Raw genomic sequence first — 23,518 nt, 5'->3', positions numbered from 1 at the left:
AAGAAGATGCTCGCAGGAATGGGGGCTGAGTCTTGTATAAACAGGCCAAATACACACTGGAAAAGGAGATTAGAGTGGCAAAGAGGAATTATTCTGAAAAGCTAAGGATTCAGTTCTGTAGAAAGTCGGAAAGTCGTGGCCTAATGGTTAGAGAGTCGGACTCGTAACCCAAAGGTTGCGGGTTTGAGTCTTGTATCAGCAGAGATTGTAAGTGGGGGGAGTGAATACCATGATTGAGGTGCCCTTGAGCAAGGCACTGAACCCCCAACTGCTCCTCGGGCGCCCCAGCAAAAAATGGCTGCCCACTGCTCCGGGTGTGTGTTCACGGTGTGTTTGTGTTCACTGCTGTGTGTGTGCACTTTGGATGGGATAAAAGCAGAGCACTAATTCAGAGTATGGGTCACCATACGTGGCCACGTCACGTCAATTTTGGCACTTTTCGGCTCGGCACGGTTTGTGTTTCCACTGCAGTTCAGTACCGCTTTAGAGTGGGCAGGATTATTCACATGTCATTATAGTTGCGCCGCCTCTACTACCACGACTCCGCATCGCCCCATCAAGCTCTCGCTGGATCCGCTCCTTTGCTATCAACGAGAGGAACGTCTGTTTGGTTGTTAAAAAAACGGTGCGCTCGTTCCAAACCGTTGCGTTCGATCCTTCACTGGCTGTGCTGATTTAAATCTAGCTATTCTTTTGTGTTTGTGTCGCAAGTTCAGTGACACAGGTAGTGACGATTCTCTCCAGCCAATCCGTGATCAGCAGAGTTTACACGTCACATTTTGTTAACGGTACGGTTCACTTGGAACCCCAACCGAAGTGGTACTAAAAAAAGTACCAGGTACCAGGTACTGTACCCAGTGGAAAACCCCCCAAAAGTGAACCGTACCGAGCCGTACCATGCAGTGGAAAAGCGCCATTTCACTTTCCAGTGACTCAGCTTCAGTGTGGAAAGGTCTGAAAGACATCAACAACTACAAGACACCATCCCCCAGCACTGTGCAGAATCAACAACTGGCAGATGACCTGAATGAGTTTTACTGCAGGTTTGAAAAAACACCCCACACCTGAACACTTCTCCACACAACCATTAACAACCCCCCTCTCCCGATGGATGATGTGCGCCAGGTCTTCCGGAAGCAAAAGAGAAAGAAAGCACCAGGCCCAGATTGTGTTACATCAGTCTGTCTGAAAACCTGTGCTGTCCAGCTGGCCCCCATCTTCACACAGATCTTCAACAGATCACTGGAGCTGTGCGAAGTCCCTTCATGTTTCAAATGCTCCACCATCATCCCCATCCCAAAGAAATCCAAAATTACAGGACTAAATGACTACAGGCCTGTGGCTCTAACGTCTGTGGTCATGAAGTCATTTGAAAAACTGGTGCTGGCCCACCTGAAGGACATCACTGGACCCTTCCTGGATCTTCTTCAGTTTGCCTACAGAGCAAACAGGTCTATGGATGATGCAGTCAATATGGGACTGCATTATGTTCTGCAACATCTAGACAGACCAAGGACTTATGTGAGGATCCTGTTTGTGGACTTCAGCTCGGCTTTTAACACTATCATCCCAAACCTCCTCCTGTCCAAACTAACTCAGCTCTCTGTGCCCACCTCCGTCTGTCAGTGGATTAGTAGCTTTCTGACAGATAGGCAAGCAGCTAGTAAGGTTGGCAAACTCACATCCAGGACTCTCACTATCAGCACTCGAGCTCCTCAAGGTTGTGTTCTCTCTCCACTGCTCTTCTCCCTCTACACGAACGACTGCACTTCAAAGGACTCCTCTGTCAAGCTCTTGAAGTTTGTAGATGACACCACACTTATCGGCCTCATTCAGGACGGTGACGAGTCTGCTTACAGACAGGAGGTTAAAGAGCTGGCTGTCTGGTGCAGTCTTAACAACCTGGAGCTGAACAAACTCAAAACAGTGGAGATGATCGTGGACTTCAGGAGGAACCCCCCTGCACTCCCCCCCCTCACCATCATGGACAGCACTGTGACTGCAGTGGAGTCATTCAGGTTCCTGGGCACCACAATCTCTCAGGACCTGAAGTGGGACACTCACATTGACTCCATTGTTAAAAAGGCCCAGCAGAGGTTGTACTTCCTTCGCCAGCTGAAGAAATTCAACCTGCCACAAGAGCTGCTGAAACAGTTCTACTCCGCCATCTCTGAATCCGTCCTCTGCACTGCTATAACTGTCTGGTTCAGCTCAGCTCAGCTACCAAATCTGACCTCAGAAGACTACAGAGGATATATATATTTATTGCGCTACAACATGGCATTATTCAATGCATGCTGATTAACTTTTATCATAGTTTATAGTTATATGGAAACGAAAGTGGTTAACATTCAACCTGTTCTTTATCATCAGTAGTATTATTTGTGATTTGAATTTTGTGAATGGGAGTTTCTCTTTTGCTGTATTGAGCGGTATTCGAATTCGCGATCTTGTTGTCACTGTTTTGCTTACATCTACACACCTTTAATTTTTTAAGACTAAAACAAAAGATGGATTCATTGTTATTTTTAATTAAAAATCACAACAACAATAAATCAGTAAGATACAATGACAAACTACAAAACGTTGATTAACAAAAATGAACAAGAAGAGGCATGGCACACACCCCACATTCTGTATTATATACCGACTAATAAATTACAGAACGTTTAGCAAACACTGAAGAATCAAATAAATAAATAAATAAAAGTGAGCCTCCATAGCGTAATGTGAGGTAAACAAATATAAGTTTTTCAAAAATGAGAACAAAAAGAAAAGTCGGCTAAAACTAACGGTGACAGTGCTTGCATGTTTTTTCCCCCCCCCACAAGAATACTAGCATTTTCATCTTCTCTGGTTTAAGAAGCGGTCTTTTACTTGACTTTTGCTTGAAAACCATCCATCGTTTCCTCAATATTCGCGTCATTTGTGCTGCGCACACCTTCGCGCTCCTGCTGATGCGGCGAGTATAAACCATGCTCTACACTCGAAGCGCTGCGCAGTTCAAACAAGCTGCCGTTTGATGTTGCTAATATGCAACAGAAATTGTAGCGCTTATGAGTTGAACAACGCAGTGGTCGCGCCAGTGCGACCGCTCACAAAATTTAGTCGCACAGGCAGAAAAAATGGTCGCAGTCTGGAGCCCTGACACTTGACAATAAACGTGGAACACTCAACACTATTCATACACTTATATATCTAACACACATACTTGGTTTACATTTTGAACTTGCACATAATATACCTGTACATACAAAACTGTCTATTGTAATATACCTGTACATACAATTGTCAATTTGTATATTGTTATTCCCTATTAACTTTTTTTTTTACCCAATTTTTTATTTATCTGTGTTTTTTGTTCTGTCACTGTCATTCTGTTGCACTGTGTAAGCTTCTGTCACGAAAACAAATTCCTCGTATGCGTAAACATACCTGGCAATAAAGCTCATTCTGATGAACTAACTGCATGATTTTTACTGTATATTTCTGCCATATGGACATCACCTTGACATAATCGCCACTGATAATCTACTCCTATTATAATGTAGAAACTTAAATTTTCTGTGAATCTTGCAACGATTTGTATCATGAAAACCGCTATACAAATAAACGTGAATTGAATTGAATATTGGGTTTAACGTTACACAGAGTAATTGTTATGTTTTGGCAATGTATTTATCGCTTTTCATCATTTCATTTGTCACGTGTTGCATGCAGTAAATAAAGAGATTCATTAAGCAGAATGCCCGAAGAAAGACCGAGTATGAAACCAACCTGTTTGTTCCTCAGTATCTTCATTTTTGACTGAATGCTTCTTCAATCTTCATGTCTTCACTTTCCTTTTTAAAAGGGGTCCTTGATCATGTTTTAACTTTAGATAGTGTGTAATATTGCTGCTTGAGCATAAACAACTTCTGCATAGTTACAACGCTTAGTTCAATGCAAAGGAAGATAATGGGCCTCATTTATCAATCTATCGTAGAAACGAGCGCAGATCCGAGCGCACAAATCAACTTCAGGGTTCACATGTGATTCATGAAACATTTGTGTGCCGCCAATCCCATCGTACGAAAGATCATACATTGATAAATGTGGCGGCAGAAAACAATCAACATTTGAATATCACACCCCTAAAAACACCCCAGTTTAGAAGCCCTTGCCCCTAGAGTTTACGACACGGAGGAACGAAACACGGCCAAAAAGAGGACGTAATCTCATGAAAGAGAAATTAATCTTACTCTAAAAACACCCTTTAACCTCATCATTTCAAACAATGGCATTAATTTATATGTATATTAAATACCAGTAAATATAACGAAATATTTACAAACATTATAAACACTATATAGCCTATTTATTTCTCCTTAATCCACAAAAACCCTTTAATTTTAACGGTATTACATAATAAGAATGAAAAATGAGTAGCTATAAAATTTTATATTAAACTTTAAAGTAAAACACAAATTAGGCTATAGTGGCATTCATTATAAACAGAATATAAACATCAAGCTAAAATGAATTTATTAAAAGTGAAACTAAACGGCATTGGTCTCACAAGCCTCTCTTTTTGCACATCCAGATATTTCCATTTTTATGCCATGTACCATTTGGTTGCTAAACTATTATCCATGATGTAAACAAGGCTTTACGTTACTGAAAAATGCTACCTATCGGATTGTGCTTCCAGCATGATATTAATGTGGTTTGAGGCTTTATTAACACCTACCCCAACCCTAAACCTAACCTTACAATGTTAAAAATACAGTGTTGGTAGCATGATCTGATAGGTAGCATTATTTGTTAGAACACCGGATTCGCCCAAAAGCTTGTCCTGAAAGATGGAGAAGTTCCCACTTTAAAAGCAGAAGCTGTTGTTTATGGGCCACAACCTGTAAGTATGTTTTATTCTTTGTTGATGCGTTTTCCATTAATAGTTTCTTTTGTTATTTTTATAATAAAGGTCAATGCCGTTTAGTTCCACTAGTCAGTTAGCTAAATGCTAATTCACACTCATCCAGCTACAACCTTCTGTTTAATCTCACCAGCAAACTTAGAATATTAGTGTTTGTTGGCGACTAAAGCTTTAATAAGGATAAAACCGTATTTCAAAAGCTAACAAACAGCAGTAATACTTACAAATCACAGCGTATCTAAAAAGTATGAAACGGCAACAAACAAAAAACCATCCCATTCTGAAAAGTCTTGTAAGAGTCGTGCTTGCATAGGTTCTGTTCAAACCTCTTCAATAATATTCCCTAGGTCTGATTCGGGCTCAAGTTGATAAGGCAATATTGACGCCATTGTTTACAATACGCCGGAGCCATGCAACTACCCGGAATGACATGTCTTTCATTTAGTCCTGAGGCAAATAACAGATAAAGAGATTCATGACGCAGAATGACCGAAGAAAGACTTCGAGAATGAAAACCAACCTGTTTGTTCCTCAGTATCTTCATGCTTGACTCTGAATGTTTCTTCAATCCTCATGTTTTCACTCTCCTCTTTAATAAACTCCATCTTTGTTTGCGTCTCAGCAATAATATTCCCTAGGTCTGATTCGGGCTCAAGTTGATAAGGCAATATTGACGCCATTGTTTACAATACGCCGGAGCCATGCAACTACCCGGAATGACATGTCTTTCATTTAGTCCTGAGGCAAATAACAGATAAAGAGATTCATGACGCAGAATGACCGAAGAAAGACTTCGAGAATGAAAACCAACCTGTTTGTTCCTCAGTATCTTCATGTTTGACTCTGAATGTTTCTTCAATCCTCATGTTTTCACTCTCCTCTTTAATAACCTCCATCTTTGTTTGCGTCTCAGTATCTTCATGTTTGACTCTGAAAGCTTCTTCAATCTTCATGTCTTTACTCTCCTCTTTAATAAACGCCATCTTTATAACAGTTTTCCCTGTGTGTTTAAGATGAGAATAATTAACAGACAGAAAAATAAAGCCAAACTAAATCTGAGTGTGCGTCTCAATCAGCTCCCTAAAACAGAGGTCCTGGAGAGCCGCAGCCCTGCAGAGTTTTGCTTCAACCCTAATCAAACACACCTGAACGAGCTAATCCAGGTCTGAAGGGTTACCTGGAAGCTACAGGCAGGTGAGTTTTTATTAGGGTTGGAGCTGACTAGGACCGGAGTTTGCCACCCCTGGATTACACTTTCATGAAAACAGTCAGCTGATTTGTAGAAGTTGTCATTACACACAGGGGCGGCTCTAGAAAATTATTTATAGGGTGGCATGAGGTCTATGAGGGGTGGCAACACCAAAGCAAGCGCCCATGCATAGTTCTTGGGAATTTATGGCTTGATATACACAGTTGTGTTCACAAATATGGCATTACCACGAAATAATCATCTATACTGTTTAAAATTAAAAAACAACATTTCAATATCCATGGCACCAAGTCAAGACATAAAAAAAAACATCAACAGATGCTAAATGTGTCTGAGCATGTATCACTAAAGCAGATGAGCAGATTTATTAATATTAAATGGCTACTTGGTTGGTTTAAATCATGTTTTAGTGCAAGTTTACGAGTTTGAATTTCCTAACATTAGAAATAAATACATCAAACAGTGAGACTGGATCAGTTTTGAAAACAATGTTTGTGTTTCTGTTATTAACAGAGGTGTGTGATACTCTAGCAGCACCCCAGCAACTGCACAGCAAGAGCCTAGCAACCACCCGGAATCTCCTAGCAACGCTTAAGCAAACACCCGGAATCTCCTAGCAACGCTTCAGCAAACACCCGGAATCTCCTAGCAACGCTTCAGCACACACCCGGAATCTCCTAGCAACGCTTCAGCAAACACCCGGAATCTCCTAGCAACGCTTCAGCACACACCCGGAAACTCCTAGCAACGCTTCAGCACACACCCGGAATCTCCTAGCAACGCTTCAGCAAACACCCGGAATCTCCTAGCAACGCTTCAGCACACACCCGGAAACTCCTAGCAACCCTTCAGCACACACCCGGAATCTCCTAGCAACGCTTCAGCAAACACCCGGAATCTCCTAGCAACGCTTCGGCAAACACCCGGAATCTCCTAGCAACGCTTCAGCAAACACCCGGAAACTCCTAGCAACACTTCAGCTAACCCGGAATCTCCTACCAACACTTCAACAAACACCCAAAATCTCCTAGCAACACTTCAACAAACACCCGGAATCTCCTAGCAACACTTCAGCTAACCCGGAATCTCCTAGCAACGCTTCAGCAAACACCCGGAATCTCCTAGCAACGCTTCAGCACACACCCGGAAACTCCTAGCAACGCTTCAGCACACACCCGGAATCTCCTAGCAACACTTCAGCAAACACGGAATCTCCTAGCAACACTTCAGCAAACACCCAGGACATCTATCTATTCTGACCTAACCGACCAAACTACTTACCTTTGTTAAACAAGACAAGCCAGCACAAATTTTTCTTTCAAACTTTATTCATCATTTTCTTACAACTATAAACACAATCTTAAAACACCAACTTGCACAATGCTCAAACTTCCAGGGCAAAACTAAATATTCTAGTTAAAAATCGAACTTTCTTCTGTCTAAATCAGATGACGCAGAAAATATAAGACACAGACTACTTTCTTGACAAACAATGATGGGATGAATCTCTTACAGGCCAGTGAGCAAGTGTTTGTGATGCTCTGCTGCACTATACAGGAGCTGATCTTTTCTGTTACTCACGTGTGGATGTGCTTTACTGTAGACAACTACGTTCATTACTGTTACTAGACAGATTATAACACTACATTAAAAAAAGTTGCATTGATGTAAACACGTTAAAAGATTAAAAACACAAACCTTTCTTCAGCAGAAACACAGACGCAGGAGCGCGACGCAGACTTATGACGTCACACCGCCCCACCAAAATAAAAGTCCCGTTCACACAAAACAGACATTCACATACAGAAAACACATTTAAACAATAGCATAAAGGATTGATTCAAAGGATAAACCACAGATTCAGAAAGATTTGAAGCTTCTGGCTTATATAGAAATGTAATCAAGTGTGAAGTGATCGCAGTTATAACACCAGAGCATATTCTCAATCACGAACAAAGTCAGCTATCTTGATCTTCATATTACAAAGTTTAAACTCTGTTTTGTTCAAGTGTATTTTATTAAAGGGCTATGTTGATGGTGGTTTGAAATGGTTATAAATGGTAATGAAATCTGGTTTACATTTCTCTTAATTAATTCTTTAATAAAAAAAATGGCATGGAAGTTGTGCTGAAATGCGACTAAACATCATCTAAGCTCTCAGATTCACAAACAAGTTTTTATTTATTGGGAAATGATTTACACGTAATTTTACTCCCATAATAGCCCTCTATGGAATTACAGATACATTGAGAAAACAAACAAACCTATCTTCTGTGAGGAATGTATGGTCTATCTTTGCTCGTATTGATTTCAGTGATGCACGTTTATATGAGCAATTTTGCTAAAAGGAAAATAGTTATCTGATTAAATTCTTACATGTTGAATTTCTTTAATTGGCAAAATATTCAGCTGTTACTCCTCATCTATCTACCCTTGTTAAGAGTGAATAGTGTTCAGAGTCTAAACACAAGACGCAGACACCAGTTTACTAGAAACACTGTAGCTCTTAATGACCATAACAGCACGTAAGCACTGATTACACAAGACCTTCAGTAAAGTGTGAATAAGGGAAAAAACGAGAACACAGAAGAGTGTTGTTAGACGTCATGTAGCGCCGCTGTGCTTCAGACCCGAGTTCGAGTCCCGGCTCGTAGACCTTTCCCGATCCCGTCCCCCCCTCACTCTCCACATCATGTCCACTTACTGTCCTACTGAAGGCATATAACATTACTACAAACGCTGCTGATGAGAACTGATCTGTGAACAACTGCGATCCGATCGTGATGACGATCCGACATGTCCTCCAGCTGCAAAGTTCTTGCAGACGTAGAAGCAGAATGTTAAAAAGTGAAATTACTGTACTGGTGAAGAACAATACTGAGATATTTCTGATGATCCGGCAAGTCCTTCAAACACAGTACTCTAGCGGGGACCTGGAAACAGATTTCAGTGCTCTCTGACAATCTGCATAATGAACTGCGTTTGTTCTTCAGCCTTTCCTAAAGGGATTGCTACAAGGGGGGAAAGAAAGGGAAAAGAGAGGGGGAAAGGGGGGAACGAAAAGAAAAGGAATGAAAAATAAATATCCATCATACTTCATGAACACTCACAAAGGATTTAAGTAAAGGGTTTGATTGATTTTCTAGAGACTATACAATTTATAATAAAATCTGATCTGACAAACACACCACACACTCTTACCAGGACACCTAGAATCTTCCACCCAAAGGATGGATGTGTGACTATTACTCCACAAGAGTCGTGTCTTTCCTTTCTTGCAAACACTGCACATTAAGCACTGCAAACAGTAACTAAAAACTAAATGTTCACAGCACAGCAAACACACTTAAAAACTGAACTATATACAACTATATAAAAACCTAACTATATACATAATTACTATACAATCTAATTTAAAAAAAATCAGAGACCTCCCTGTACACTCTCCCTCCAGTGTGCAACAGAGACGCCTGAGAATGGACAATACCACCGGCCCTTCAGCTGAGTGTTGCCAGCCCACACTGCTTGCAGATATAGTGAAATATATATCCTTTGCTAGTCGTTTCCGTGGTGGTTCACCCCTCGCCACTCGCTCCTCATCCTCTTGGGCAGCTTTCTGCCTTCTCTATGTGTGCTGCCTGGGCTGAGCAGAGTCGGAGACGGCCGCGGGGATGGAGACACTGGTGCTGGCAGTGGAGACGGCAGGTGCTGCGGAGGTGGCGCCAGCCGTGGAGACGGTTTGGGATTTTTTGAAGGGCCGAAACGTGAAGCCAATAGGGCCCCCATAATGGCTGAACTCAATGTGTTGGAGGAGTCCAACAGCACCCTGGACCCTTCAGCGTGGTGGTATATATATATATATATATATAAAGATTTGCATCAAATATACAAATACACATCATGCATCAAATATAATAATAACTATTAACTAAAAATAAGTTAATAGTTTTCTGAGGGGAAGCAAAATGAACATAATGATTTGTGGAAATCAAAAACTAGATATTTAATGAATACCTGGAATAATAAATGATTAAAATACATTCAGCAAAGAATCACTCAGCCATGACTGAAATAACATAGGGAACGAATACTTGGAATGCTGAATGATGAAATTAAATTCTTGCAAAGATATAGAAAATAAAAACTCGGTCAGGTCACTTTAGACCCATGTTATGCATCAAAGAGTTAAGTAGCGTTAGTTAGAAATAACTGATACACGTCACTGTTACGTTAGCTTGCCTTGCTACGCAAGCGTAGACCTCTTAAGTGTACCGATCTGAATAATCTTTATTCCAAATCATGAATTAATGTTTGTCACGTATTTGTAATTTGACAACGCTTACTTTGAATCTCCGGATAGCAGATGCCCAGTGAGTTGCAAACAGCTGGAATGTCACGAATCTCATTCAGCCAATCAGCAGCGAGATTGGCATGTCAACTCGATTGCTGATTGGCTCCTTTGTCTCATCTGTTAGGACCTGTTCGGATTTAATTAGGAGGTGTTCGCACCTCGTTCGGACTTTCATTCTGACTTTGTTCGAAAGTATTCAAATGTTGTTAGGAAGTGTTCAGCCGGCCGATCGCTGGAAGGTACAGCCACAACTGCCCCTACTTCCAGTGGAGAAACAAAGGGGCAGTTGTGGCCTAATAGTTAGAGAGTCATCTGAAATCAGAAACAGTCTAAAGTTTATCAGTGAACAAAACCTTCGCTAATATCACCAATCAGATCTTGAAGTACCTGTTGATAAAAAGAGTTGATACAGTCTTTGAGCACACCCTAAATGACAAATTATCTGGATGGTATTTTGCATACATTACATCCTTCTAGTGGAGAAACAAATGAGGGGGTGAGAGGTTAACATTTCCAATAAAAAAATTACCCCTAATAAGGGCCACCCTAATACACGACCTATGATATTAGTGAAGCAAATAGGGATGTCCCGATCAGGGTTTTTTTGCCCCCATCCGATTAATTGAATATTGATTATCTGCTGATACTTATATATTCCTAGAGTTTGGTGACAATTCAAGTACATTAAAGTTATTCAAATCAATCCAATGTATACAGAGTTGTGCAGAGAGTAAAATAAATATATGTATATATTATATTATTTAATAATATAATATAATTAATATATGAGCAATATCACACTCGTAGACGTGAACTACGTATGTCTGTATATCGGCACAGCTGTGATTCGGCCGTAGGTAATATACAGCCATATCTCACGTCTACGAGTGTGATATTGCGTTTATACAACAGTTCGATGGCATGAGTGTGTAAATACATAAGAAACAACAACGGAGTGTCTTTAAACCCCTTCTTTTGTGCAGAACTACTTCCTTCCGCCACGGATTCAAATCTAAAGTTGACAGTTAAACAGCTGAGCCCAATCCTTCGTTACTAATTCAGAAATGTCACTTTAGAACTAGTTACAGCCAGTGGTGGAAAGAGTACTGAAAAAATATACTGAAATAAAAGTACCATTATTTATTACTTACACTTAACCATTAGGCCACGACTTCCCCAGCATATAAGCAGCTCTCATTGCACCTTCTCAGCATCAGTTCTTCCGGCATCCCTCCACCTCCCCATCTCCTCCTCTATTTCTGTTATTCTTCCTCTAGCTAGAACTGCAATGGGGGGATTTCAACTCTGAGATCAAGCCGAGCCTCGGGTTCGAGCCTCCATTGAGGACAGCAAGCCAAGTTTGTTTACCATTAACCATCAGGGCTGGATGGGCAGGCAAACTCGTGAAATGAAGTGCCAAATGTAGGTTCGAGAGGAGCCTAATCATTCAGTCCTGTCAATCATCATTACAAGTAGGGATGGGTGATATCTTATAATTTGCGATATACCGGTAAAAATTCTCCTCACGATAAGAATTAGTCTTCCCGTGATAATAACGATAAAGTCTAATTGTTGGCATATTTCTGTGTGTGACAGTGCAGAGCTACAAGGCGGACGTGAAATTGAGGAGGAGTATATCGCTAAACGAGGAGCTCCTTCTACAATCTGGAACTGGGGATCTTCGAGCCAGTTTGCGTAGCTGTGGTGGTCATCTACTCAGCCGTGTGGATCTTTGAGCCCGTCTGCGCTGCTGTGGTGGTCTTCTGCTCTGCAGTGGGGGTCTTCAAGCCTGTCGGTGCTGCTATGGTGGCTTTCTGCTGGACCCTGGACATTTGCTGCTTGTATTACCCAGTTAGCCCTGCCCTGGATTCCTGCTTGGCCATCTTTTTCTGTTTCCCTTCCCCTTCACGGACCTGGCCCACCATCCCGCCTCCAAATCCACCTCCCTCCTGAACTTTTCTGAATTCGGGTGGAGCGTCTGGTATCTGCTCCGTAAAGGGGGGGGGGGGTAATGTTATAGTATCCAGCTGGTGTGGATACTTCTCCCTTCACAGACATTCTGTTACAAACTCATTGTCTATTTCCCAGACTACATTGCTGTTTCATGTGAGATGATTGTTTGCACCTGCATCCATTTGGATCATTAAGGTCCTGCCTATATAAGCTGTGTTTCTCTCTACTATTGTCATTGAGGTTTTACATTTAGTTTTACATACTGTATATATAAATATATATTAGGGCTGTCAGTTTAACGTGTTAACTTAAAGGGTAAGTTCATAACTAATTAATTAAAGGGTTAGTTCACCCAAAAATGAAAATTAGCCCATAAATGACTCGCCCTTAAGTCATCATAGGTGTATATGACTTTCTTCGGTTACACTTTACTTGAAGGGGTGTGCATAAGACTGACACGACACCTTTATAATCATGACATGACACCTACATAATCATGACATGACACATGTCATGAATATGAAGGTTTTTTATGCATGTTTATGACAACTGTCATTAAGTGTCATTCACTCAGTTATGTAATTTTTAATGCAAAGATGACATTGTTTGAGATGTCTTTGTTATGGGCTATAGTTAGGGGTAGGGTTACTTTAATGCCACTCAGCAGGTGTTGCATCTATTAGTCCAAAAGAAGTTAAATAAAAAGTGCCCATCCATAAAAAAAGTGTCTCACACGGCTCCGGGGGGTGAACAAAGGCCTCCTGTAGCAAATCGATGCGTTTTTGTTAGAAAAATATCCATATCCAAAACGTAATAATCACTTTAATGTAGCTTGTGCCAACAGTTGTACATGGAAGCAGCTCCGGGCTGATGACGTATGAGTTCAGCGTTGAACTCAGTTCAGCATTTAGTTTCTGAATGAATCCACGTTTTGAACGAATCGTGTGAACCAATGACTCAAAGACCCATTCATAAACCCTGCGTTCCATTCGGAAGGGCTCATCCCTATGCCCTAATCCCTTCAAAGGGTTTACCCTCCGGAGTGAGAGCTTCGAAGGGTGTAGGGGACCAAACAACTGTTCCTTGAAGTGCCCTTCTGCATCATCATGTCATGCCTACACAGAGGCGCCGTCATAATGGAAAGAATCAGCGCAAAGGATCATGGGGGGCCGAAGTGTTCATCAGTTGTACCCTTCGAAATCCTTCATTCCGAAGGGCCCTTTGAAGTGGCCAGTTTTGAGCACTTCGGTTTGGAATGACCCTTCAATATGGCGGCCATGATTGTTTTCACTCCGAAGTGCCCTTCGGAGGGCGATATATGCCGTCTGGAATGCACCGAAAGTGAGCCGTTTACTGCATTCCTGAATTAATCAGCTGTTTGAACGAATCGAATAAAAAACACATAAAGACATTTACCACCACCTGCTGGCAGTTTTAGTTTCTTATTTAAAGTACTATTTCATTTTAAAAAGGTGAAAAAACTTTAAAGGGATAGTTCACATAAAAAAAAAGTTATGTAATCATTTACTCAAACCTGAATTACTTACTGGAACATGGGGTTTGGGGTTTGTTTGTGTTTCTTGTTCATTGCTCGTGTCAGGACTAGTTTTTGCCTCCATGCCAGAGCCTCTTCACAAGATGGCTGCCATCCCAAAGTCTGTTCACAAGATGGCTGTCATTCCATAGCCTGCTCACATCATGCCTGCCAAGCCAAAGTCTGCTCACGTCATGCCTGCCAAGCTAGAGCCTGCTCACGTCATGCCTCACACTCAAGAGCCTCATCGCAAGATGGCCACCACGCCTGAGTCCCCGGCCAAGATGGCCGCCATTCTTGTTCATTGCTCGTGTCAGGACTAGTTTTTGCCTCCATGCCAGAGCCTCTTCACAAGATGGCTGCCATCCCAAAGTCTGTTCACAAGATGGCTGTCATTCCATAGCCTGCTCACATCATGCCTGCCAAGCCAAAGTCTGCTCACGTCATGCCTGCCAAGCTAGAGCCTGCTCACGTCATGCCTCACACTCAAGAGCCTCATCGCAAGATGGCCACCACGCCTGAGTCCCCGGCCAAGATAGCCGCCACGCCTGAGCCCCCAACCAAGATGGCCGCCACGCCTGAGCATCACCATGCCACGGCCGTCACGTCAGGACCTTGTCATGTCACGGCTGCTACTCCTGAGTCTCGACCCATCATGACTGCCATGACAGAGCCTACAGTCAAGATGGCTGCCATGCGAGAGCCTTGTCATGCCATGGCCACCTTGCCAGAACCCCGTCATGCCATGGATGCTATGCAAGTTTCCCCAAATAATTTTTTTTGGGGTGGGGGCTATAGTACCCAAGCTTGGGCCAGGACTGATGAGACTGATTGCCAGTGTGATGGACACACCACTGAAATCAGTGAGAGCAGCTGGCATCCCAGTGGTCTCTACGTTCTCAAGTGAGGTGGGTATCCCACTGTCTGCTGCGCTGCCCGTGATGGTGGTTGCCATTTTGAGTGTGTGGGCAGCACACTGTACTCCACAGGCCTCTTCTGTCCAAAAATCTGCCTCAGAGGCCTCTCCTGTCCATGAGTCTGCCCAGAGACCTCTCCTTTCCATGAATCTGCTCCAGTGCCTCCAGAGGTGGCGGCTTCCACTGCAGAACCTCCACAGGTGGTGGGTTCTGCTGCAGAACCTCCCGAGGTGATGGTGCCCACTCATGAACTCACTGTCTGTCCTGTCATGGCCATGGAGGACGTTCACAAACTCACAGACTGTTCTGTTCCGCCCAAGGAGGCCATTCAAGAACTCTCTGCCAAGTGGTCTATCCATGTCTCTGCTCCACCATGGATTCCTGCTCTGCCAGCACCGCCATGGCTTCCTGCTCTGCCATGGCTCCCTGCTCTGCCTGCTCCGCCATAGCTCCCTGCTCTGCCGGCTCCACCCTGGCTCCATGCTCCTCTGGACCTGACCTGGTGGACTTCTGCTCCACGGTTTCACTTTTTGCCTCTGTTCCATGGCCCAGGTCCACCATTGTTCCACTGTTTACCTCTGATCCATGTCCCTGGACCTCCATTGATTCACAGTCTGCCTTTGCTCTATGGCCCAGGACCTCTATTGTTCCACTGTCTGCCACTGCTCCACGGCTCAGGTCCTCCAGTGCTTCTCGGTCCAGGCCCACCTCTGCTCCATTGTCTAGACCTGCCCTTGCTCCAGGGTCCAGGTCCACCACTGTTCCATGACCCATGGTCTTGCCCATTGTTCCACGGTCCATGTCATGATCCAGGTCCTGTTCCCTTTCACAGGCCTGGCCCTCCATACCTCCCCCTGTTCCGCCTTCACTCTACCACCCTCCTGGACTTGTTAGGTTTGGGTTTTGTTTGGGCATCTGGAGCCGCTCTTAGAGGGGGGGGGTAATATGTAATGTGGGGTTTGGGTTTTGCTTGTGTTACTTGTTCATTGCTCTCATGTCTTTTATTTTGGTGTTTAGTCATGGCTCCTGTCTAGTCATGTGGTTCCTTTGCCTCTTGTATTCCTGCTATTGGTTCCTTTGATCATTGTGTCATGTTCTGATTGGTTGTTCAAGTCATGTGTCTTGTTCCTCAGTGGTTGGATTGTGTCATGTGACCCTGATTGTTTGATATACATATAGCCCTCATGCAGCCTTTAGGTGCATTCGATTTAACGTAGTGTTGCGCAGATCGATTAAATTCTGACTTGAAGCAGTGCATTTTTTTTTTGAAATTTTGTCCGACTTGAGATGGCGCCGACGCCATGTGTCTGTCACGTGTGGCATCAAAGTACCACGATAGTGATTCGAGAGCAGCCGGCTGACTCAGCCACCGCAGTTTCTCAAGAGCGGCTACAGGAGCGCTGATGACAACACAGCTGTTTCACAATCGGCCAGATTCACCACATGACAACAATCATGTGTGTTTTGGGTTTTTTCTAACCTTTTCGATTACAATAATGGCCACAAATTTGTGCCTGCATCCCAATGTGCATACTATCCATCCTAAATTCTATGTGATATTAGTCATTTTCAATACTATTTAGGGCAGATAGGGTGGATAGTATGCACATTGGGATGCAGGGTGTGTTTTTAGAACAGTAAAAGCTTTTTTACTGTAGTCACAATGTTATATTTAGACCTGAAACTGAGCTGGAGCACGGTGGCCAAGACCATACAGCAGTTTAACAGGACAGGTTCCACTCAGAACAAGCCTCACCATGGTCGACCAAAGAAGTTGAATGCACGTGCTCAGCGTCATATCCAGAGGTTGTGTTTGTGTGTACTGTGACATACTGAAGCAGAGCATGATCCCCTCCCTTCGGAGACTGGGCTGCAGGGCAGTATTCCAACATGATAACGACCCCAAAATCACCGCCAAGACGACCACTGCCTTGCTAAAGAAGCTGAGGGTAAAGGTGATGGATTGGCCAAGCATGTCTCCAGACCTAAACCCTATTGAGCATCTGTGGGGCATCCTCAAACGGAAGGTGGAGGAGCGCAAGGTCTCTAACATCTGGAAGAGGACTCCAGTGGCAACCTGTGAAGCTCTGGTGAACTCCATGCCCAAGAGGGTTAAGGCTGTGCTGGAAAATAATGGTGGCCACACAAAATATTGACACTTTGGGCCCAATTTGGACATTTTCACTTAGGGGTGTACTCACTTTTGTGGCCAGCGGTTTAGACATTAATGGCTGTCGGTTGAGTTATTTTGAGGGGAGAGCAAATTTACACTGTTATACAAGCTGTACACTCACTACTTTACATTGTAGCAAAGTGTCATTTCTTCAGTGTTGTCACATGAAAAGATATAATAAAATATTTACAAAAATGTGAGGGGTGTACTCACTTCTGTGAGATACTGTATAAAACAGTTAGGTCCGATCACACAGTTTATTATTTAAATTAAATTCTGATTGGATTATGTTGGTAATAGGCACTTACCAAAAGCTAAAAGAAGTTTTGTTCCTATAACAAGTATATTTTACCTTTTATTTTATCTGAATGGTATGCTGAAAACACTCGAGGTTTGCCACAGACTTGTCCCACTGTCAATGCAACTGAATGCTTCTTCAAGTTCCTCCATACTAAAAACCACGGAAAGCTACTTTTAAACCTTAAATGATGGAATATTTATGTACTGTTGTAGATTTTCTAGTCAATTAAGAAATAAAACAATTGTGAAGACAGAGTGAAACACAAGTCAAAAGTTTGTCTTTGTCTTGCTTTTAATGCTCTGCAGAGAAATTGATCAATTTACACACAGCAGAAGTCTGTGAGCAAAGAAATAACACACAAAGCTCACAGCAGCTTATAAAGGTACTTGTAATACATTTATTGAGATAAGAAAATAGAGTCCCTTGGGCCTCATTTCTTAACCAACCAGGAGGCTGCCTTGAGAGTCGCCCTCATTGCGCCATTCTGTATCTGCAACATATCACCAATTTCCAAGGATTTCACATGTTTTTCCATATATATTTTTCTAAAACTGTTACCTGCAGGCAGACAGGTATTCCTCCATATGTCCAAGTCTCACGCTACTGAGAGGCCCCTAGGGCTGTCACACAAGAAGACCTGTTTTTCCCCATTGATCACATAGATATATTCACCCTATAGACAAAATCATACTGACTACTTAAATCTTATTGCTTACTAATATATTGAAATATTAATGGCGTATGAATGTGTTAATGTGATGTTTTAATTAGAATGATCACACCTGTACTGTCTTTCTTCAGAGTGAATGCGCAGATGATTGTTGAAATTGCCATTTTCCTCAGTGTGGCAAGAGGTTTGGAATTTCTTTCCAGAATGAGTTTGCAAATGTCGTTTCAGGTCTGTGTGATATGTGAAACTGATGTCACACTGAAGACACTTGTAAGGTTTCTCTCCAGTGTGAATTCTCATGTGAATCTTAAGGTTTCCTTTAGCTGTAAAACTCTTTCCACAATTAGGGCAGGTGAAAGGCTTCTCTCCAGTGTGAATTGTCATGTGGCCAATGAGGTACTTTTTCTGTTTAAAACTTTTTCCACACTGAGAGCATTTAAATAGCTTCTCTCCAGTGTGATTTTCTGTGTGAAATGTAAGATTTTCTTTTCTTTTGTAGCTCTTCCCACACAGCTTGCAGGTGTACGGCTTCTCTCCAGTGTGAATTGTCATGTGGCCAATGAGGTACTTTTTCTGTTTAAAACTTTTTCCACACTGAGAGCATTTAAATAGCTTCTCTCCAGTGTGATTTTCTGTGTGAAATGTAAGATTTTCTTTTCTTTTGTAGCTCTTCCCACACAGCTTGCAGGTGTAAGGCTTCTCTCCAGTGTGAACACTCATGTGGAATTTAAGATTTTCTTTTCTTGTGTAGCTCTTCCCACACAGTTTGCAGGTGTAAGGCTTCTCTCCAGTGTGAATTGTCACATGGGCATTAAGGTGCCTTTTCTCTTTAAAACTTTTTCCACACTGAGAGCATTTAAATGGCTTCTTTCCAGTGTGAATTCTCATGTGAATGTTAAGATTTAGTTTTCGTGAGAAACTCTTTCCACACAGTTTGCAAGTGTAAGGCTTCTCTCCAGTGTGAACTCTCATCTGGACTTTAAGGTTTCTACTTTCTGTTTTTTGAGTCGGCGAGTAAGTACAAGATTTTTCCCCAGTCATGAAATAATGATGTTTCTCATACTGATTTTTCTCTTCCATTACATTCAGTTCTTGACTCTCCTCATTCAGCGGCATCAGGTCTAAGGTGAAAGGAAACAAAAACAAGTTAACACCAGTTTAACGGCACCAACACATGAAAGCTTAGACAGTAAAACATTCAATTCAACTACTAGATTCTATACCCACTAAACAACAAAAATGTAATCTCAGAACATCTTGTCAATATTGTTAATTATTTGCTTTCTTTAGGACATGTCCCAAATACTTTCAAGCTGACAGTTATCAAAGCCCTTATAAAAGCCCACAGTAGAGCACTGGATTGGGATACCACAGGTCCCAACACAAATCGGGATCAGCCGGTTTTACATTTGCTTCGGATGGGGGTGGGAGATCAAAAATACACAGCAGTCAACAATAGTGATGTGTGTTTCGTGATCAAATAATTTTTTTGAACCTGTCGAACCGATACACCAAATCAGACTGAATCATTCAAAACAGTTCACATCTCGAGTCAGCACAATTTTATTTATTTACTCAAACCACCAGTACACTGAAGGGAGAACTGTTTCTTTCGGACACGTTCGATACTGAGGACCGATGAGCTGATGATACTGAGCATGCCTGTATTTTTATTTACTTTTTATTTTATTTACTCATAGGGACAAAAAGCATTTTTTTAAAGTGTTTTGTTGAACATCAGAAAGTGTAACAAAGTAAAACATGTTGGAAACTTGTTTAACACAATTACTGTTGCATCAATATCTTTTTAAAGATAGGAAACACAATGAAAGGAACGTAAAACTGTCAAACTAAACATTTATTTGTTTCATCAACAATATACATTTTCAAGAACAGCTTGTTTAATTTCTAAATATTTTTATATAAATTCTGATGTAAACGTTTGCCAAGGTTTTATGGGTGCAAAGTAAATATTTAGTTAATCAGTAAATTATTCATCAGTAGAAACGTATTAAACACTGGAGATATGCTTCAGCTTTTTAGTTTTGTCGACTGTATATTCAAGTTGCAGCAGTCCACGGCTCAGCAGACTTGCACATACTGCTACAGCGGATCTCGATTCAAGAACCGGTTGCAGCAGTTTTCGAATCACCAGAACACTAAATGGAGAACTGTTTCCTTTGGACATGTTCAATATTGAGCTTGAGATACGAGCATGCGTGAAGCTAGCACTGACTGAACCCAGCTGTTTCTGATGGTGTGCTGATACTGTGAGCGCTGGTCAACCGATGACTTGGGAGCAAATTTGGTAAAATGTAAGTTTATTTTATAACAAATAAAATGTACTGGAAAATGCAACTAGTTAAATTAAATAAAATGTTTACACAATGCACATGCAACAACTGTTCAGTCAAAACATAAATGAATTTTACTATTGTATATGCTAATAATATCTTCGAGAGGTGAGGTGTCCAAGTCACAACATCGAACTACTGGGGTGCCTCAGGGCTCAGTACTTGGACCACTTCTCTTCTCTGTCTACATGGCTTCACTAGGTTCTGTCATTCAGAAACATGGCTTTTCAAATCACTGCTATGCCGATGACACTCAACACCATCTCTCATTCCATCCTGATGATCCGACGATAGCTGCTCGCATCTCAGCTTGTCTAACAGACATTTCTTGCTGGATGACGGACCATCACCTTCAACTCAACCTGGCTAAGACAGAACTGCTTGTGGTTCCAGCAAACCCATCGTTTCATCACAATTTCACCATCCAGTTAGGCTCATCAACCATAACTCCTTCAAAAACAGCCAGAAACCTTAGAGTTATGATTGATGATCAGCTGACTTTCTCAGACAACATTGCTAAAACTGCCCGGTCCTGCAGATTTGTTTTATTCAACATCAAGTAGATCAGGCTCTTTTTTTTCGGAACATGCTTCACAACTCCTTGTTCAAGCGCTTGTTCTGTTCAGGCTGGAATATTGTAACGCTTTCTTGGCAGGTCTTCCAGCCAGTTCTATCAAACCTACAATTAATCCAGAACGCGGCAGCAAGATGAATCTTTAATGAACCGAAAAGAACGCACGTCACACCTCAATCAATTCATTGTTCATCTGTTTGCACTGGCTACCAGTAGCTGCTCGCATTAAATTCAAGGCATTAATGTTTGCCTACAAAACCACCACTGGCTCTGCACCCCTTTACCTAAATTCATTACTTCAGAGTTATGTGCCCTCTAGAAGCTTGCGTTCTGCAAGTGAACATCACTTTATTGTTCATCCCAAAGAGGCACAAAATCACTTTCACTGACTTTTAAATTAAATGTTCCCTCCTGGTGGAATGACCTGCCCAACTCAATCCCAGCAGCTGAGTCCTTAACCATCTTCAAGAATCGGCTAACACATCTCTTCCATCTTTATTTGACCTTCTAACTCTAGCACTCTTTATTCTAATTCTATTCTTTATTAAAAAAAAATATATTGCCCCTTTTAGACTTGTACTCTATTTATTTATTTATTTATTTATTAACTGCTTGTTTTCTTTAAAAAAAAAAACTAACACTATAGCGTCTCTAATATTTGTGTATTCTACCTATTTGTTTTCTTTTTATTTATTATACAATTAACAAAAGCAAAAAAAAGGCCTCTAACACTAGCCTGCTCTATTCTTTTTCTATTCTATTTGTTTTCTTTTTATTATATAAAAAAAAAACCTTGCTACGTGTACTGTATTAAGCTAACTGAGACTTGTTATAGCACTTGCATATCATTGCTCTTTTGTTGATTTTGATTGCTTCCATTGTCCTCATTTGGAGGGCAAGTTTATTAATGTTATATGTTTAGACATATTGTATGCAGTTCTCTCTCTCTCACTCAGGCAGTGCTTAATTACATTTACATTTAGATTTAGGCATATAGCAGACGCTTTTATCTAAAGCGACTTACAAATGAGGACAATAGAAGCAATCAAAAACAACAAAAAAGCAATAATATGTAATACAGTGCCTTGCGAAAGTATTCATACCCATGGGCGACATTGGGGGGGAATTGCCCAGGCCCGGTTGTATATGTAGAATAAAAAAAGATCAACTGACTTTTCAATATAACTAAATATAAACATTGCTGTATATGCACGTGCGCTCATCTGTTTTCAATGCAGCTAACCTCTCGTCGCTTCATGTCGTCTTCCCACTCATTAAACTATGACAAGTCCTTTACTGCAAAAAGACGGTCACTGCAACACTTTAAAGTGATGGAACTATGGCGCCATGTGCTTTTTTAAACCATTTTCATAGGTTTCACGTTCTATTGTTGGCTCTGAAAATATGTAAATGCGCATGCCCAGTAGCCACAGCCGTCTACTCTCGGGCAGGAGAGTAGATTAACTTCGGTGGACTTAAACTTAAAATGGTGTGTTCCGCGGTTGAAATAAAATACTTTCTGATGTTTATTCATGTTCATTTCGTGCTTTAAGTAGATATGAAAAGACGATCGGTTCACGTGTTTGAACTGAGGCAATACAGTGATCTGTCACGACACATTAAAGAGCCACATTGTTTGAATTTCTTTAAAAATGACACAATTTAAAAGCTGAGACTCCCGAGACCTTGTTTCGTACCAGGAGTAACCTGCTTTGTCTTCTCTGTCGGTGTTGTTAGATTCCTCTTTGCTCTGCGATGTATTTTCACTGCCGCTCTCACACTACAAATCATGTTCTCATGCAATGTTTGTTGGGAATGGCAACAGTAACTAAGGAGGGCGGGTCTTTGCAAATGGTCAATTGATGGAGAAGGGCTTTGGTTAGACTGGTGACCAAGAAGCTGATGGTCACTCTAGTTGAGCTCCATGATAATATATGCAGATGGGAGAAACCGACAAACATCACTGCAACACTCCACCGATCTGCGCATAATGGCGGTGTGGCCAGACTCACGGTGTGTTCCAAACGGGATATATCGCCCTCCGAAGGGCACTTCGGAGTGAAAACAATCATGGCCGCCATATTGAAGGGTCGTTCCAAATTGAAGTGCTCAAAACTGGCCACTTTAAAGGGCCCTTCGGAATGGAGAGGATTTCAAAGGGTATAACTGATGGACACTTCAGGCTCCCATGATCCTTTGCACAGATTCTTTGCATGATGACGGCGCTTCTGTGTGGGCACGTGATGATGACGCAGAAGGGCACTTTAAGAAACAGTTGTTTGGTCCCCTACACCCTTCAACCCTTCGAAGCTCTCACTTCGGAGGGCATAGGGATGAGCCCTTCCGAATGGAACGGAGGGTCAATCTTCTCCTCAGTGAAGACGCATGACAACCCAACAAGTTTCTCTGGTCTGATAAACCTCAATTCCAAGCATCATGTTTGGAGGAAAGCAGGCACTGCTCATCACCTGCAGAGTACCATCCCAGCAGTAAAGTGTGGTGGTTGCAGCCTCATGCTGTGGGGCTGTTTTTCTGCGGCAGGGACTGAAGGACTGAGAACACTAAC

At 41.9% G+C, this 23,518-nt stretch overlaps 2 protein-coding genes across 2 annotated transcripts in view; both read right to left on the bottom strand.

Annotated features, from left to right (window-relative positions):
• Nucleotides 1-23,518, bottom strand: part of LOC107569100 (NACHT, LRR and PYD domains-containing protein 12-like) — a 319,086-nt gene that overhangs the window by 197,483 nt on the left and 98,085 nt on the right. The window lies entirely within an intron of this gene.
• Nucleotides 17,656-23,518, bottom strand: part of LOC107569102 (gastrula zinc finger protein XlCGF57.1-like) — a 29,844-nt gene continuing 23,981 nt past the window's right edge. The window contains exon 2 of the mRNA XM_016255098.1: nt 17,656-19,145. Within this exon, the coding sequence (XP_016110584.1) occupies nt 18,118-19,145 (1,028 nt within the window). The 3' untranslated portion in view covers nt 17,656-18,117. The remainder of the gene's footprint in view (nt 19,146-23,518) is intronic.

Source organism: Sinocyclocheilus grahami, unplaced genomic scaffold, assembly GCF_001515645.1.
Source record: "Sinocyclocheilus grahami isolate Dianchi unplaced genomic scaffold, SAMN03320097.WGS_v1.1 scaffold1312.1, whole genome shotgun sequence".
NCBI classification, from domain to species: domain Eukaryota; kingdom Metazoa; phylum Chordata; class Actinopteri; order Cypriniformes; family Cyprinidae; genus Sinocyclocheilus; species Sinocyclocheilus grahami.
Note: the sequence above shows the minus strand (reverse complement) of the source record. Positions and strands in the feature narration are given on the sequence as shown.